The sequence below is a fragment of the Pseudorasbora parva genome, chromosome 24 (assembly GCF_024679245.1).
Source record: "Pseudorasbora parva isolate DD20220531a chromosome 24, ASM2467924v1, whole genome shotgun sequence".
NCBI classification, from domain to species: Eukaryota; Metazoa; Chordata; class Actinopteri; order Cypriniformes; family Gobionidae; genus Pseudorasbora; species Pseudorasbora parva.
Window position 1 is genome coordinate 2718057 of NC_090195.1, and position 19478 is coordinate 2737534.

General features: G+C 40.4%; 1 protein-coding gene across 1 annotated transcript; it reads left to right on the forward strand.

The window, feature by feature from the left end:
- Positions 1 to 4: 4 nt before the first annotated feature.
- LOC137064142 (uncharacterized) lies at positions 5 to 3985 on the forward strand. Its single transcript, XM_067435474.1, has 2 exons — positions 5 to 76; positions 2379 to 3985. Exon 2 carries the CDS (start codon positions 2388 to 2390, stop codon positions 3936 to 3938), a length of 1551 nt encoding a protein of 516 aa, XP_067291575.1. The 5' UTR covers positions 5 to 76; positions 2379 to 2387; the 3' UTR covers positions 3939 to 3985.
- Positions 3986 to 19478: the final 15493 nt, after the last annotated feature.

Genomic DNA, 19478 nt, shown 5'->3' on the forward strand with positions numbered 1-19478 from the left:
GAATCAAATTGCTGAGTTACCTTGAAGACCTCCACCATTTGAGCGATTTAAGACATTCTGTGCGGTTCTTTAAAGGGTAAAAATACACCATCACAATTCATTGTCAATGTTATTGTTATTTGGGTGTTATACTTTCTCATTTTCATCCATTCAATTTGTACCTTGACATTTGGGCTATTATGGGCATACTGACAAAAAACAAACAATCAGTAGAAACAATTTTGCCACTAAATTGCTATACCATATATATATATATATATATATATATTGGCTTAAACGCGACATTTTTAAGTAGTTTTTTTAATGCCCAATAATAGTGCTTATAGCATATAGCCTATAATGTAAAATTTTACGTGTCTGTAGCATGTGTGTAAATAAGGAAAGCAACAATGGCAAGGCAAGGCAAGTTTATTTGTATAGCACATTTCATACCCAATGGCAATTCAAAGTGCTTTACATAGAAATTAATTAAAACAGTGGTAACAAATGCATGAGAAAAAAGAATACCATATGGATGAATAAAAAATTAAAAACAAGCATAGTTAAAACAGTTGTAAAGATAATAATAATAATTAAAAATAATAATAATAACAAAACAAATAAGATAAAATAAAATGGTCAGATCCACAATAATGGTCTGATATAAAAATAAACATTCTTCAGTTTACAGCCTACATACATGTACCATCTTTATTAGAACACCTCTCCTTCATTTCTTTCTCAAACACGTTCATAACATCCATTTTAATCACTATTCCCTGATTTTTACTCAGGAACCTTCTTGTTCCTGAGTAAAAATAAACATTCAGTTTATTACTGTGTGCTAAACAATTGGCTGCATCGATACGCACTGTTTTGACACAGCATTGAGGGATTAACTCCATCCGTGGAGTCTTATGGAAGTCATTGCTGCGATCCGCCATCAACAACGTTCAGGTCATATTGATTTCCAGTGAGCGCATGCTGCTCCAGCCACCTATAGTAAGACCTGCAGCTGGGCAGTGAACACATGCGCATACCGAAAATCCTCTGTGGAGTTTTCTAGAGTTCTCTAATTGTGCATTAAAAAGTTCTATTTTGAGCGTTGATGGGGTGGTGAATCTCGTTACACCGTAATACACTAAAATCCACTCCACGTTTTCTGTCATGCGCTGTGCTAAAAGATCTCGCGTTGTTTCCCGTGCAATCCAGTTTAGATTGGTGAGATCTCGCGGTGATTCCCGTGTTACCAAAACGGAGAGCAAAACTGTTGTGATGACGCAGCAGATGTACGACAGAGGTCCAGATGAATGGTATGGCTGATGCAGAGTTTTCAGGCTGATGATAAACTAGCCCGCGACGAGAGCCTCTATGGATGTAACGCGGTCTGCGCAGAAGTCCAAGTTCCTTAATGACCGCGATGCACGCAGGAAATGTGCGGTCGTTGAAATTTAGCAGCTGTGGGATGGAACATTTAAGCTTCATGACGGCCGCTGAAAGGTTTTGACTAGCGCTATGCATTATAGAAACACAGAGCTGGAACACTGTCAGGCACAGCGAGATGATGGTCCATACCATAGCAGAGGAGTGTATACGCCAACTCCCAGCAATTCCAGCAAACAGCCGATGTTAGAAGAGATAGCAGGGTTGAGTAAAAGTCTTTGAAATTAGGAGAAAAACCGTAATAATCCATACAAAAAGGTTTTAGATGTATAAAAGTGGTGAAAAATGAGAGTCCTCTCCTGACATGAGGGAGTCCATTCAAACTGCCAACTATCAACAGCCAACTATCAACAGCCGAGAAGAGTTATCTGAGACAGTAAGATCCAAGCAAGTCCCAAAATTTGCACTGACTGAATGTACTAGTTACTGACAAAAATAAATAAATAAAATAAAATCTAAAATTAACATATATAAACTAAAATCGGGTGGAAAAGTGGCAAACAGACAACGCCAGCGTCCTCTCCCCTTGTTGCTAGGCAACCAACTATGGGCTACGCCAAGGATCAAACTGAAACTGTGAACAGCGTTAATCATGCATTTATAAATTTAGTGCCGTTAAAATGAATTTGCGTTAACGTGTTAATTTTGACAGCCCTGCAATAAATATAATTAATATTTTCAATGTCTAATTTTTAACTTTTGGGGGAATTAGCCATTTAAGTCATGCTTTATGGAAACACCCTGGACACAAGAATTAGCACTTAATCAAATAGTAAATTTAATGTGGTTCCATGCAATGTTAATATAAATTAAAGTTGATCATAAAGACATGAATGTGCAGTTCCATATTAAACATACCTTATTTGCTTCTTAACTTAGCTAAAAACAATATATGTACAGCCTAAACATATTCCAAGCTGTGTAAAATAACAGGTTTTTCTGTTATAACTTTACAGAGGGGAAAAATGGCAAGTTTAAATCAAGAATTATGCAAAATGGAAAAAGACAAAATCATTAACAAAAGCAACCTAACTGAAGATGGAAATCCTGCTCGATACCATCTGCAAAAAAATTCAGACACTTCGAATCAGTCTGAACCATATAGAAAATTAACATTTGGTGACAGAGATACAAAGAAACCCCATAAAACCATTCTGATGGTTGGAGAATCGGGAACAGGAAAAACAACCCTCATCAACACGATGATCAACTACATGTTAGGAGTAAAGAGAGAAGACAAAGTTTGGTTTGAGATCACAGATGACCAGAGTGACCGAACATCAGTTCACAGTCAGACCTCCAGCATCACTGTTTATGGGTTTTATCTACAAGAGAGTCCAATCCATCTGACAATCATCGACACACCAGGATATGGAGACACACGTGGAGTTGAGAAAGATAAAGATATTGCCAAAAGTTTTCTTAGTTTAAGTGAATCTGCAGAAGGGATCAATGAAGTTGATGCAGTGTGTCTGGTGATCAAAGCAACCCAAAACCGTCTCTCAGAGATACAACTATACATTTTTGATGCTGTTCAGTCTTTATTTGGGCAAGATATTGCTGAAAACATTGTTCTGCTCTTCACACACTCAAAAGAAATGCCCCCTAGAGATGCCCTGATGGCTGTCAAAGAGGCTAAAGTCAAGTGTGCAGTAAATGACAAGAGTAAACCAGTGTTTTTCCTGTTTGACAACTGCCAGTCAGACGCTGCTGATGAAGAATATGAAATGATGCAGGAACAATCATGGAATCTCAGTTTTAAAGGAATGGCAGGATTGTTCAAGTTTATTGAAAACATAAAACCAAAAACCCTGAAGATGACTCGCGATGTTTTACAAAAACGAAAGCAGTTGACTACAAACATCGGCAATCTAAAATCAAGAGTTGAAATGATGGAACTAAAGCAGAATGAGCTGAAACAAACTCAAGCAGCTGTGGAGAAGAACAAGAAGGATGTCAAGACAAATGAAAACTTTGAGTATGAAGTTGAAGTGGCTTACAAAGAAGAGGTTGATATTAATCCTGCTATAGCCTATGAGGCGACGTGCTGCACCGTCTGTGAAGAGAACTGTCATTATCCAGGATGCTGGTGGATCAAAGATCTCTCATGGTGCAGTGTGATGAAAGATTATCACTGTACAGTGTGCACTAATAAATGCCACTACACCAAACATGTCAAAGGAGCAAAAATATATGAAATAAAGACAAGAAAGGAGAAGAGGAATTTTTTTGATTTAAAGAACGAATATGATGGGAAGATTGGTGACGGTGTGTCTTTGGTCAAGAAGCTGGAAGAAGAACTGCAAGAATTACAGATAGAGAAAGTAAAGCTGGTGTTGGAAGCTTTTCACTGTGTGGAAACTCTGCATATGATCGCACTCAACGCTGTTTCTCAGTTTACACTTCTGCACATTGATTTTCTGATTGAGAAGCTGAAGGAAATAAATGAGCCTGAAAAGGCAAAAACACTGGAAAACATAAAAGAAGACAAGAAAGCAGGGGGAAAAACTAACTAAAAAGAAGAGAAAAGAAAAGAAAAGAAAAGAAAAGAAAAGAAAAGAAAAGAGAAGAAAAGAATAAAAAGCAAGGATAATGACATAGTCAACCTGCTGAGACAATCAACGTAGCACACCATTAGCAATATGTATGTGTATGTGCACAGTATGTGTGTTGATGTATTGGTACTATTTTCCTTTACCAACTCAGGATATTGTCTTAGTAAATTTAATGCAGGACTTAATTTGAGAAGTATACTACATTTTTCTTTTGAAAAGCATGTCTATGTTAAATTTCATGGAGACTTTTGCTAATATAAACTATAATATCTAAATACTGTCATTCAGCTTTTTTATCAGTTAACGAGTTCTGAGACTGCTTGAGATTTAGATCTAATCTAATACTTACTATAATCACACATAATAGGTGTAAAAAGTTTGGTATAAAATCAACAAATAGCCAGAATGTTACTGTATTTATAGCAGATTAAAACACAATATACTGTTTAATCAATATAATGTATAATCACACTATACTGTTTAGAGACTTCCAGCCTTTGTACCTTTACTGTAATTTACAGTTGTTTGTATTCTCTATTGCATTACCGTGTGCTTACCAATGAAACTAGTTAAATAAACTAACATTAACTTGTAGTGTTTTCTTTCTTGAATTTATGTATTCTACTTGTATTATTTAAATGTAGGTAAATATGTCTGCTAAACACAACAAATTCAAGAATATGGATATTTATTGTACAATGCAGTGCTAAGACACTGTTCAGGGACATTTTGAATTGTATTGTTGAGCACTGCAACTTCGCAGACATACTAGAGGCAGTGAGAGCTTCTATACATTCTTTTTTCTTTTTTCTTTTTAAGGTTCTATATATGATATATGTGATTTCTACATGCAAACCCCTGTTAAGTAAAAGGCTATTAAATGGTAAGAAGCACCTTGCAGATTTCTTGTCTGTTACAATCCACTGCTAATAGCAACGATAGAAATAAATGACGTTAGCGAGAGTTAGAATATTATTAGTAAATATGATGGCACTATGCCATTATACACTGTGAAAAAATGTCTTGTGAAGGTAATTTTGCACACACAGAAGAGGTGATATTTTCTGCTAGCACAAATAATGTTTTATTTCTGTCACTATATCTGCAAAATCAACAAAAACAACAATGAAATTCACAATGTGTTGATATGGCTAGTAATTTGACAACTTCTTTATCAAAAGTGAAACTCGCATACACATTACTCTGAGTATGTCCAGAAATAAGAACATTTGTATTCCACCAACTAAATGATATTAACTATTCAGTAATCAGATACTAATCAATTTCAATTTATATTCAAACTGTATACAAGCACTTTAAGTAGGGGAGACCAGGGGATGATTGTAATAACACGGGTCAGTTGTAACAACTCTAATCTGTCCAATCAGGAGCTAGTTACAAATCATCTTCATGCTTACTTTAAATGTATTGAAAGGCATCGTTTAGTAAATAAGGCATAATAAGGCATTGTTGAGTAAAGTTCGAATATCATTTGAGTATCTCATTGCTGGGCCAAGTGTCCTTGTTTTCAGTAATCAAAATATGGTCACCCTGCACACACGCACGCACGCACGCCACACACACACACACACACACACACACACACACACACACACACGGTAATTGGTTCTAAGAGTAACTTTTCTCTATTTTAAAAGAATAATAACAAATATGTTACTAAAATGATTTTCTAACACTTTTAGTTATAGTTTTAGCTAAATATAATAAGTCTCTGTTCCCTCCTTCAGGGAATGTCTCGCTTACGTATGTAACCCTCGTTCCCTGAGGAGGGAACGGAGACGTAACGTCAGTGACTGAAGAATGGGGGTTTCGCTTAGAAGCCTATCATCTCTGAGAACTAGAAAACGCCCAATGGCAGTGCCAATGCCATCGGCATGCGAGATTTGTATGCGTAACTTCACCTACCCACGTGGGTATATAAGGAAGTAGCTGGCATGATTGCTTTAGGTTTTACCAGCTGAGGAGCCAAGTTGAACTCCCGTTCCAGCGGTACAGTGGTGTGGCAGAGGGACGTTACGTCTCCGTTCCCTAAGAGAAACCGAGGAGCCTCTCTTTCGTTCAGTCACAGTCAGGGCTTTCGGAGAAGCTCACCTAAAAAGAATATTGTGTGTATCCAGTCCATGGAGTGGAATGGCGAGCAAGCAAAGACAGCTGAGCCAATCCATTACCGGCCACTTGTAGAGGCGAGTACATAGTCAGATACAGGCTCCACTCGGAGATTGTAAAATCTGGCGAATGTGTTCGGTGTCGCCCAGCCTGCAGCTCTGCAGATGTCTGTTAGCGGAGCGCCATGCGCTAAAGCCCAAGAGGAGGCCACACTCCAAGTGGAATGTGCCCTAACCCCAAGGGGGCATGGGCGTCCCTGCTGCTGGTATGCCAAAACAATGGTGTCCACTATCCAGTGGGACAACCTTTGCTTTGAGAGAGCCTTCCCTTTCAGCTTCCCACCATAACAGACAAAGAGCTGGTCTGGGGTCCTGAAACACTGCGTCCTGTCTATGTAAGCATGGCTGGACAGAGCAGTGCCAAGGCTGGGTCTGCCTCCTCCAAGAGCAGCACTTGCAGGTTCACCACCTGGTCTCTGAAAGGAGTGGTGGGAACCTTGGGCACATATCCAGGCCGGGGTCAAAATTAAATGCTAAATGATATAGAATCACCCAGCCCGAACTCCAGGCACGCTTTGTCAACCGAAAATGCCTGCAGGTCCCCTACCCAATAGATGGAGGCCAGTGCGGTCAGGAGCGCCGTCTTCATAGACAATAACTTAACATCTACTTACCGCAACAGCTCAAATGGGGCCTTCTGCAGGGCACTTAGAACTACTGAGAGGTCCCAAGAGGGTACGAGAGGAGCACGAGGAGGATGTAGTCTCCTCGCACCCCTCAGGAACCTGATGACCAGGTCATGCTTACCTACCGGTTTACCCTTCCAAGAGGTCATGGTAGGCAGCAATTGCAGCCACATAAACCTTCAGGGTGGAAGGAGACAGCCTTCGATCCAACCCTTCTTGGAGAAATGACAGCACCGACCCGATCAGGCATTTCCAGGGGTCTTCTTGGCAAGAAGAGCACCAACTGACGAAGAGGTTCCACTTCTTGTTACAGGAACCTTCTTGTTTCTCGTGGAATCGGCCCTAGCGGAAGTGATGGTAGCCACCACCGGAGGTGGTAGGGTACTCAAACCTGCCGCGTCCCATCCAGGAGCCACACGTGGAGGTTCCAAAGATCGGGATGTGGGTGCCACAGAGAGAGGAGATCCTGTCTCCGAGGAATCGGCCAGGGAGGGGCTGTCACAAGGAGTACCAGTTCTGGGAACCAGGTCTGGCCTTGCCAATACGGGGCGACAAACATGACCTGCTCCTTGTCCTCCCTGACCTTGCACAGAACTCGTGCAAGAAGGCTCACTGGGGGGAACGCATACTTGCGTAGGCCCTGTGGCCAGCTGTGCGCCAGTGCATCCGTGCCGAGCGTGCCCTCGGTCAGGGAATAGTACAGGCTGCAGTGGGACGAGTCATGGGAGTCAAACAGATCTACCTGTGCATCCCCGAACTGATCCCAGATCAGCTGGACCGACTGGGGATGGAGTCTCCACTCCCTTAGGGATTGGCTGAATCCATGAAAACTCGTCGGCTGCACGGTTCAGGATCCCCGGGATATGGACAGCACGAAGGGACCTCAGGCGCTTCTGACTCCATGGCGAGATGGCGGTTGAGTTGGGACATGCGGCGGGAGCGTAGACCACCCTGGTGGTTGATGTACGCTACAACGGTCATGTTGTCCGACCTGACTAGTACGTGTTGACCCTTCAGCAACGCTCGGAAGCGATGCAGGGCGAACCGTACTGCCAGCAACTCGAGGCAATTGACATGCAGGCGGCGCTGGCTCTCTGTCCAGAGCCCGCGGCAGCATGTCCATTGCACATGGCACCCCAACCCGTAGTGGAAGCATCTGTTGACACAAAAACATGCCTGGAAACTTGTTCTAGGGGAACACCTGCCCGTAGAAAACTGAGGTTCGACCACCCGAGTCACTGGGACCCGGAGCGTGCCAGACTGCCATGCCCATCTCGGGGCTCGATCGCGAAGCCAGTGCTGAAGCGGTCTCATATGAAGCAATCCGAGCGGCGGCGTCACGGCGGCTGCAGATGCCATATGCCACAGGAGCCTCTGAAACAGTTTCAGTGGAACCGCACTCTTGCTCTCTATCTGACGGAGGCAAGTCAGCAGTGACTGCGCTCGCTCGCCGGTGAGCTGCATGTAACCCAGGTTACTATAGGCCATGTCCAACCTATGAGAAAAAGAGCAATATAATTAAAATGCACATAAACAATTTTTATTGATTTATTTTAATGCCTGAAAGAACTAAATATTGTTAAAAATATATATAAAATATCACAAATTGAAAAAGTGATTAAATTAAACACTTAGGAATAGCTCCGCCTTAGTGGATTGCGTCATCTCTACCGCGCTGAGTTGAGTGAGCAGTCCCTCGTCACGGAGCAAAGTGACATGATCGTTGAGCTGTGATGCGTGTGAAATGCGGTTCTAAAGTCATGAAAGTAAGTGAGAAATACCAGATTAAATTAGTGTTGTCACGATACCAAAATTATGACTTCGATACGATATCAGACTAAAATATCGATATATCGATACTAAATCGATACCACAGTAAAAAAATAAATAAATAAGATAAGATGCTTAATATGACAACAGAACTTATTATTCATTGTTATTTTTTACTAAAAATTCATGTGGCCAGCATGTTCCTTAGGGTTGGGCATCGTTTTGATTTAAACAATTATTGATCAATTGATCAATTACTATTAAAATTATCTCACAAATTTTTGCTATCTCAATGTATTTTTTACAATGGGGTAATTGTGTTGCAATAGCTTACACACAGCACAAGAAAGCTTGATTTCGAATGGTAAATTGAATTTAAAAAGACGAGTAAACAGTAATAAAATAAGAACAAATAAACAGATTACAAACAATAGCACAAATAAATGCAATAGAATAGAAGATACAAATTAAACAGACTGCTTTATTTTTTCAGGTAAGTCTAACATTCAGATAAGAAACTGAATTAAAAAAATGCATAGTAATTACATTTAAAACAACATTGGATAATGTTCTTTGTAAAAAAATTCAATAGCGTACAGATGAAACTATTAAAGTTACACACGTTGATCAGTCAAGAGCAGTTGATCGTTTGTCTTTTTGTAGTTTGAATAGCAAATGACTGCGGTCCCTTTAAGACTTAACAGACGCATGGATCCTAAACACTGTTCCTGTTACTCGTTCTTCCTGAACTGTTTGCGACTGTGTTTACGTTAATACTCTTCCAGATGTGCACTGATAATTCTTGGAGTGTATTTGACCAATAATAAACTGGAAAAGGAAGCAAATGTTTGCACTTGTATCATGTCAGAGGCGGCTTTATTACGGTAGGCTATGTGTGTGTGCGCTTCAGATGTGGAGCACGAAATCTGCGGGGATTAGTAGAATTAATTTATGTGCAATCCCGCGCGAAATTCAGACCGATCACACACTAACACTAACACACTGTCATGAGGAAAAAGTCCAGCAGAACGCGCGTTCGCCGTGCTCAGAGGTTAACCGGGCTGAGTGAGAATATGCCGGTGTGTGTCAACTCGCTGACGGTCAGAGAGGAGAGCGCAGCTGATATCGATACTGTAAAAACTGAGAATCGTATCGTTTCAGATATTCCAGTATCGATATATATCGAAATATCGATATTTTTGACAACACTAGATTAAATGTTGAAGTGCATACTTCAAACATTGTTAACAGGAAAGAGTTGTTTAAATGGTTCTAATCGCGATTGTATTGACTTTAAGGGTTAAATGAGAAATTGAGATGATTCGTCTCACAAACTGCATGAAGCAGATTTCCCTGATACATCGAGATTATTTCTGATCTTTATCAAGCTATTCTTGGTGAGTTAATGAATCATTGTATTTAGTTATTATTTGTGCAATTTTTCAGTCTTTTGGAGAGTTAAGTGTTCTCAAATGGAACTGTGATTTGCAGTTTAAGTATTTTTGTATGACCGCTAACTTTATGAACTTGATGAGTGCAACAGCTTACATGTAGAGTTTTTGCTAACCATGCGGGCCATGTGCTGCAAGCTATGTGCTAATCGAGTGCGCACACGTCACTCTAAGATACCATTCTCGTTAATATATGGTTATATTCTGTTAAATGTTTTGAGAAATGTGTATTGATGCATTTAATGTTTTATTGCGCTGAAAATAATCATTTGAAAAATTAATGCTGTGAAATGGAAATTAATTGTGATTTTTTTTTTCTGCCTTGTGTTTGCAAGGTTGGGTTTTTTTCCCCCTTTCTTTTCTCTCTTGATCTTGTTTTTCATGTCCTTCTACATCCCGTGGAATTGAATGAGGAGTTTCTGGAGTTCTGAGTTGAAACTGTTTCTGCCATCATTGGGGAGTGCTTCTCATTGGTGGAAACTGGCGAGCCAAACCTGTTTTCCCGAGCTTGGACTTCATTTTTATACATCGAAGTGGTAGGATCATTCGAATTCAATTGTGAACGAGAAATATTTTTCTATTTTCCCGGAGTTGCGTTTTTTGCTGAACAGCAGTGCAAAGGACATTTGAATTGAACAAAACTCCTGTTTTTTTTGCTGGAGTCAAATCCATCAAAGACACTTTTTTGAAAGGACTGCGATTTGGTGTTTTCCCCCCATACAAACTACCTGAAATGTTTTGTTTCAATTGCTGTTATTCTTTTTTTTGTTGTTATCTTTGTTTTCCATCTTCTATTGAATTTGTTCTGAAAACGTAAAGGTTATTGCACTATATAATTGTAATTCAGATTGAGTGTGGAAGAGAAATAAAGTTGTTTAAAGGTATAGGTAACAAATCCAAGCTAGAAATTAAACTAATAGTAAATAAAAAGAACTGTCAATTTAAGAGCTAAATAACTATTATAATCTTAAATAATTTAGAATATACAGAACTAAATAAACACACTGTCATTATAGGAGTTAAAACAACCTTATTTCACAAGATCATAAAAAGCGGTTATTTTGTGAATTGTATATTCTGGTTTTGCTTCTTTGCCATCAATATTTTGTTTTTTTCCAGTTATTGGTTTTACCCAAACAAATACAAAGAGTAACAAGGAAAAAAGAAAATACTTACTCCTTTAACTATATTTCCGTCTCCTGTCATCATTTCCCGTATCTTGCTGCAACACTGGCTCAACAGCGAACGTGGTCTTCTGATCTGGTCCAAGATATCAGGAAGTAATTCATACAGTTTTGTGTAGGTCATGTGTGCTACATATATACATATTGTGAGTCACGCGGTCGCTACATGCGCACATGGCGACCGATTCGATCTCCATACCGAGAAAAGAGATCCTCTGCAAGGGGCAGAGTTTGCTCTTCTCCCAGTTGACCCGAAGCCCCAGACGAGCTAAGTGGTGGAGAACCAGGTCTTTGCGTTCGCACACCCACTCCCGAGAGTGGCCCAGTATGAGCCAGTCATTGAGATAGTTCAGGACGCGAACCCCTTGCTGCCTGAGTGGCGCAAGGGCTGCCTCGACAATCTTCGTGAAGACGAGAGGGGACAGAGCTAGCCGGAATGGGTGTACAGCATACTGATATGCCCACCCTTCGAATGCAAACCGTAGGAACGGTCTGTGTCGCGGAAGGATGGACACATGGAAGTACGCGTCCTTCAGGTCGATCGCTGCAAACCAATCGCATGGACGAACGCATTCAAAAAGGCGTTTCGTAGTCAACATCCTGAACAGAAGCCTTTGAAGGGATTGGTTCAGGACGTGAAGGTCCAGGATTGGTCGTAACCCACCGGATTTCTTTGGTACAATGAAGTAAGGGCTTTAGGAGCCGGACTTCATTTCGGCTGGAGGGACGAGCTCGATCATGCCCTTCACCAGTAGGGTGGCGATCTCCGCACGCATGACAGGGGCATAGGGCCCCACCATGGTGTAGCAGACACCCCGGAAGCGGGGAGGAGCTCGCGCGAAGTGAATCGCGTAGCCGAGCCTGATGGTCCGCGCGACCTAGCGGGACAGTCCTGGAAGCTGAAGCCAAGGTCCCAGGGAGTGCAACAACGGGGTCATATGGAGCACCGGGGCAGCGAGGCAGTGCTACCAGCCCGGACGTGGGTGGCATAGCGGCCTGGGGGGGCACTGGTAACAACTGCGCCCTGACAGAGGAGACCAGGGAAGGACTCGTGTTCCACTGGGGTCTGTTCTGAGAGGGGGCTGGCGACAGAGAGGGACGAGAGCGGTGTGGCCCGGGGGCAGCACACTCTGCCGTCACCGGTCTCTGGGTGCTCAGGGATGGGTTTGTCAGTTCTTTCTTCAACCATAATAGGGTGCTGCCGCCCTGTAGGGCAGCAGCTGAACGAAAGATTCTCCACCGGGGGAAGGATTGTATATTTTTCAACCCGCCCCGCACCCGCGACCATTAAATAGACATACGGGGTCCGCGGGTTATGAGATGACCCGCGCATTACTAGTTCAGGGCTATCAGGGTTGTCATGTCAACAAATGCATGCGCGATGGCATCCCCTGTTGTAGGATGACAGAGCTTATGACAGTAGTTGAGGACATTATTTTTTCCCAACTGTAGGAGGACCCCGATAGCAAAAGTTGCCAAGTGCTGCTTTAAGCTTGAGCTGAGATTGGTTTATTATGTGTCAAACAAGCTTTTGCTGTGCTCAATGTATATGTGAATGAAAGACTAGATTTTCAATGGACAGAACATTTTTTAAGAATTTCAAAAATAAAAAATAATAATTTTGAAGATGAATAAAATTCTTATGTGTTTGGAACAATATGAAGGTTAGTAATTTATGAATCATGACCACATTTTTATTGGCAAGTGGACTATCCATTTAAGACAACTTGAATGATCAACTATCAGTCACTGTACCCACATCATGCATTTATGCTAATGGTAGCTGAAAGGTTAACATGTTGTTAAATAAATGTAATGTAGTTTTGACATGTGTCCTACCTTGTGTCTTGAAAACATCTGCTGACTCTTCCTTTTAAATAGTAATAGACCTGCCAGGATCGTAGTTCAAATGACATCAATGCCATTTTTGTCCTTGAAGACAAAATAAAAAATTATTAGGGTAATTTAACTCACAATTAAGCAACATTTATGGGCAGTTTATTTTTATTATGATTCATGACAAGACTTCTTTCAACCACTGCTAATCTAGCATTGCCAATTACCTGACACCTTTACAAACCCAAGGCAACTTCAGGATAACTGCCAGTGAAAATATAACACACAGGAAATGTTTCTGTTTATATTAGGAAAGTCGACTATAACCACAACTTTCAAGACTTGACCAGTATTCTCCTGAAGCAATACAACATGACTTTGAACGGTAGACAGACTGGACTTTGGACTTTAAGCTTTAAAAAAAATCATATTGATTCATAAGACTTACAAGTTGTGCTAAAAGACATTTATGGTCATAATTACGTTTGCAAAAATAGCAATTCATTCAAAAATTAAAACTGAAGAACAAACTTATTTTAATAACTGTTCATAACGTTATGAGCACTGAGGATTTGGAAGCTGCTTTTGCCAGTCTCAGTGCCTCAGTTACCGAGAGCAAGGCAGTCTCAGTCGAATGGCCGCTTTTGAAGCCGGATTGGTTGTTGTCTAGGAGGTTGTCCCTTTCAAGAAACATAGAGAGTTGATTGAACACAACTCGCTCAAGTGTCTTTGCAATGAAAGGCAGAAGGGATACCGGTCGGTAGTTTTCTAAAAGTGCTGGATTCAGAAAGGGTTTCTTAAGCAGTGGGGTTACCCGAGCCTGCTTAAATGCTGTGGGAAAGGTTCCCGTGTGAAGAGAAGTGTTGACAATGTGAGTGAGTGCAGGAGTGATTGAAGAAGAAATGGCCTGAAGGAGGTGAGTGGGAATAGGATCAAGAGGACAGGTAGTAGGGTGATTTGAAAGGATGAGTTTAGAAATATCTGCCTCCATTTCAAATCCAGCTGAAAACATCCCAAAAATAGTGCAGAGGCTATCTGAGTTTGGAAGTTTTTCGGGATACAAACTAAACTTTTCTAAAAGTGAATGTTTCCCTATTAATGCTCGTGCTTTACAAATTAATGCAGCATCCATCCCATTCCACATTTCTCAATCTGGTTTTAAGTATTTGGGAATCCATATTACCCGTACCTTCACAGGTTTATATGCAAATAACTTTTTACCACTTATAAGCAAAATTAAGTCTGATCTTCAAAGATGGGATGCATTACACTTATCTCTAGCAGGTAGAGTAAATTGTATAAAAATGAACATCTTACCTAGATTCTTATACTTATTTCAATCGCTTCCAGTTTTTCTCCCCCAAAATTTTTTCCACTCAGTAAATAAACCCATATCATCATTCTTGTGGGGGGGGGGAAGAATCCTAGGATTCGTAAAGAGCTCCTTGAAAGGCAAAAATCCCACGGAGGCTTAGCTCTTCCTAGTCTTATGGGCTACTACTGGGCCGCAAATCTTAAAAAAAACATTTGCTGGTACACTTCCCCAGAGGTTGATTGGTGTAAGGCGGAGGCAAATACCTGTATCTCTACATCGCTTTCTGCTCTAATAACAATGAAGCTACCTCTTCCTACCTCTAAATACTCTTCAAGCCCAGTTGTACGTTCAACGCTCAAAATATGGTCACAGTTTAGACAAAGACATAAACTCAGCAACTTTTGTATGCTAAGCCCAATTTGTAATAATCACTTATTTCTTGCTGGAAAAATAGATTTCACGTATGCAAATTGGCAGAAGATAGGTCTGGCCAAGTGTAGTGATTTTTATATAAACAACACTTTTGCCAGTTTCAAAGACCTCTCAGAGAAATTCCAACTGTCACAATCTAACCTATTTCGGTATTTTCAAGTCCGGCATTTTATTCAATCTCAGAGCTCAACTTTCCCTGACTTGCCACCAACTTCACTACTGGAGACAATTTTGGAATCTCCCATTGTTCTTAAAGGTCAAATTGCATTAATATATAAGATAGTTATGTCCCCAAATAACGGTTTAATTGACAGAATTAGAGATGATTGGGTAAAGGACATAGGAGGTGAAATACCTGACGAAATTTGGGATGAAGCTCTGATTAGAGTAAATAAAACAACCTCTTGTGCACGCCTCAGTCTTATACAATTTAAAGTCCTCCATCGTGCCTACTACACAAAACATAGACTTTCTAAAATCTACCCCAATGTAGATGACTTATGTGATCGATGCAAAGGTGGCAAGGCAGACTTTTTTCATATGTTTTGGGCTTGTCCAAAGCTGAATGAGTACTGGACATATATATTCAAAACACTAAATGAGGCCTTTAACTTGGATATAAAACCTAGTGTTGAACTAGCTATTTTTGGAGTACCAGAACATAGAGAAACATCAACAAATAAAGTTAAAAATGTTATTGCTTTTGCCACCTTACTAGCAAGGAGAAGAATATTACTAGAGTGGAAGTCAACAAACCCGCCTAAAGCCTCAATGTGGATATGTGACCTGATTTCATATTTAAAATTAGAGAAAATTAAATACCTAATGAAAGGATCAGTCCAAAACTTTTATAACATTTGGCAACCCATGATTACATATTTTGAGAAGATGAAAACTCTCCCACTTAATTGATTATTGTAACTAATCCTGTGAAAACTGATTGGTTCAGTCTCATTGTCATTTTGTTTTATAATTATGTAAAGACCACAAATATGTCAGTTTTTTTTATTTAATTGTTTTTATTTTTATTTTTTATTTTTATTTTTTATTATTATTTTTATTATTATCATTATTATTATTATTTTTTATTATTACTATTCCTCTGATGTTTGCTAATCATAACTGAATACATTACTTATCCTTTTCTTTTTCTTTACTTATTTATAGTTGTCATTATTATTATTTTTATTGCTATTGTTGTTTTAATATTTTATGTATGTTAAATTCTTTGGGGGGAAGGGTTACTGTGGGGGAAAAGGAAAGAAAAATGTATAACTGTAAATGTACAATACCTTCTGTTAATGCTTTGAAAGATTTACAAATAAAGTATTAAAAAAAAGAAATATCTGCCTCGGAGAGCGGAGAGAAGGATGGAAGCGTGTTCGTGTTAGTTGTTGAGATGTGCGTGTCAGTTTGTGATGAGGAGAACTGTTTGCTAATGAGAGCTGTTTTGTTGGTGAAAAATGATGCAAAGTCATCAGCTGTAAGAGTTGATGAAGGAGGGGGAGGAGGTGGACAAAGGAGAGAGGAGAATGTTTTAAAGAGTTGGCGAGAGTCAGAGCATTTGTTGATTTTGTTGTGGTAGTATGTTGTTTTAGCAGTGGAGACATTTGTAGAGAAAGAAGAGAGAAGAGACTGATACAAGGTAAGGTCAGTATAGTTTTTAGATTTCCGCCATTTCCTCTCTGCCGCCCTGAGTCCAGAGCGATGTTCACGGAGAACATCAGACAGCCAGGGGGCAGATGGGGTGGGGCGGGCTGGTCTGGATGAAAGGGGGCAAAAACTGTCTAAGGAGGATGTTAGAGTGGAGCAAAGTGTGTCGGTAGCACTGTTAGTGTCCAGTGCTGAGAACTGAGCAGGTGGAGGGAGTGAAGATGAAACCATAGTGGATAGGCGAGAGGGAGAGAGTGAGCGTAGATTACGCCGAAAGGTAATCTGTGTAGGAGTGTGTGTTGTATCAGGAGTCAGTATGAGGTTAAGAGTGATGAGAAAGTGGTCTGAGGTGTGTAATGGAGTAACTAAAGTGTTGTCCGTGGAGCAGTTGCGTGTGTATACGAGGTCTAATTGGTTACCTGATCTGTGAGTAGCCGTAGTAGATACTAACTTAAGGTCAAATGAAGTCAGTAGAGTGCTGAAGTCTGCAGCTAGGTGTTTATTAAGATGGATGTTGAAGTCACCAAGCAGAATCAGTGGAGTGCCATCCTCAGGGAAGCTAGAAATTAACACATCCAACTCCTCCACAAAGCTACCGAGGTGACCTGGAGGACGATAGACCACTACCACATGGATTTTAACAGGGTGAGTAATAGTGATTGAGTGCGATTCAAATGAACTGGCCGGTAGAGATGGTAATGGATCAAATTTCCAATCATTTGAGATAAGCAAACCAGTACCCCCACCCCTCCCAATAGGCCGAGGAGTGTGTGAAAAAGTTAAATTGGTTGAAAGGGCTGCAGGAGTGGCAGTGTCCTCTGGTTTGATCCAGGTCTCAGGACCATGAGGCTGAGCTAAGAATCAGTCCCAATAGATGAAATAAAGTCTGCTTTGTTTACAGCAGACTGACAATTCCAGAGACCAATTGGAATAGAGAGTAGAGTAGCAGAGGATGTTAGGATATAGCGCAAATTATTAGGATTGCGGCGTCTCGTGCGTACAGAGCGTGAATTACGAGTGCTAGTAGTTATAGTTGAGATTTGAAAGCACATGGTGAATACAGATCAGAGTAAAGGCCAGATCGTAATTAGAAAAGAACCGAACACAAATAATGAAAGGAAGATGATACTCAAGTGCCTTGTCGGGGTCCTTGCTCGAGAGGAGTTGCACAGGGAAGAGTTGAAGTCTTTACACTCGTCAGTCTTCACACAAGGAGGGCTTCACACTGCCGCTTCCGCTGCCGCGGACTATCACGCTATTTATACTCACTTGAGTATCGTTATTGAAAGCAGCTGGGAACGCCCCCAACAAACTGACTCCCAACGTGGCAAAGACCAAACAAATGCTAACTCAACAAATGCTAACTCCCACACACACCGCCAGAATACACCAAAACTACTAATACACACCACTGCACCACACAGACACACTTATCCAACAACAAATGAACAAACAATCAAAAATGAGAAAAGTTACAAACACTTACACAGTAGTTGTCTATCAGTCAATCAATGCTTCACCTCTAGCTTTATAGTGTTGCATATCACTCGGCCCTTCTGTGCTCGGATGTAGTGCTTCCATTTAAACTCATACGCGATTCTCGCTTTACTCACAGCAGGTTGGCCAGGTTTGCATTCAAACTCGATATGTGATACAGCACTAATTCTATTCTGCGCTCAATCAACTGATTCACAATGATTGCATCCTGTATGGCAACTAAACCACAGCGCAAGAACACAATTCAAATCTCTTATGAATTCTGTAAGTGAGTGGATGGTGCTCCCTTTATTAATAATAATAGATTTTATTTATAATGCACTCTGCATTCCGAAGAATCTCAAAGTGAAAAAATGTGTATAGAATAAACAATCAACACATAAAAGCTTTTCTGAACAGAAACCGAGCTGATGGCGGAAGTCTCTGTAAGCTCCACAGTACAATGTGGTCCTCTTTGTTTTACATTTCTCCCAGCGGCTCTATTGCTACATATTCCTAGCCTAGAATCTAGACGCACCCTAGCGGCGGCAAATCTAATCTGCCCCCGAGTGTCATCTAGCAATTCTCAATACCCTTATTGGGCTGTAATTCCCCAACTCTTGTCGGGCCAATCACATCGCGTATAGGTGGGCGGGGCCATAACGACGACGGCCGAGTTGTGTTTGCGTGTTTCTAGTAAACACAGAAACTGGCGAACGGCGGTCTTTCGAATCAGCTTTGACCGCGACTCTGGAAGACTGGAGTTACGTTTTTCTCTGAAAAAAGAACAACGAACGGCATTGAAGTCATGCTTAAAAAGGGAAGATGTGTGGTAACACTTTACTTGAAGGGGTGTGCATAAGACTGACATGACACCTTCATAATCATGACATGACACGTGTCATGAATATGAAGGAGTTTTTATGCATGTTTATGACAACTGTCATTAAGTGTCATTCGCTTAATTATGTCATTTTTAATGCAATGATGAAATTTCAGAGTTGTCTTTGTTATGACAACTTGACATAAACCAATACATCATAACCTGTCAGTGTCTTTGTCATGACAGCTTGACATTACCAAGACAACATAACCTGTCATAAACAGACATGAAATGACATAGCAGATTATCAAATTTAAGAAACTTACTTAGCTTATAGGGTTAACCTTAAACTGTTATGTGGTTGGTTTTGATGTTGACTGAGGCCATTATAATGTCATACATTTTTTTCAGTGGCACAAGTTTAATTTGTCATTAAAATGTAATTAGGTGTTAATACGCTGTCAAATTATTTTTTAATAACAGCATCATTAATATTTTTCAGTTCATAATGTTTTATTTTATTTTTTAAGTTTCCTCCACCAGCTTCAACAGAAGGTTAGATAATAGACAATTTCAAATGTCTTAAAAATATGAAAAGGAGTTCGAGAAATAAAATCAATCATTTAATTTTTAAGACCTGCCCTCTCACAGAACTGACTCTTAAAAACACAGGGCATGAATTTATACACAGGTGACCAGCACCAATTAACGCAAAAAGGGGAAAACACGTACACAAATAATGGCCATTA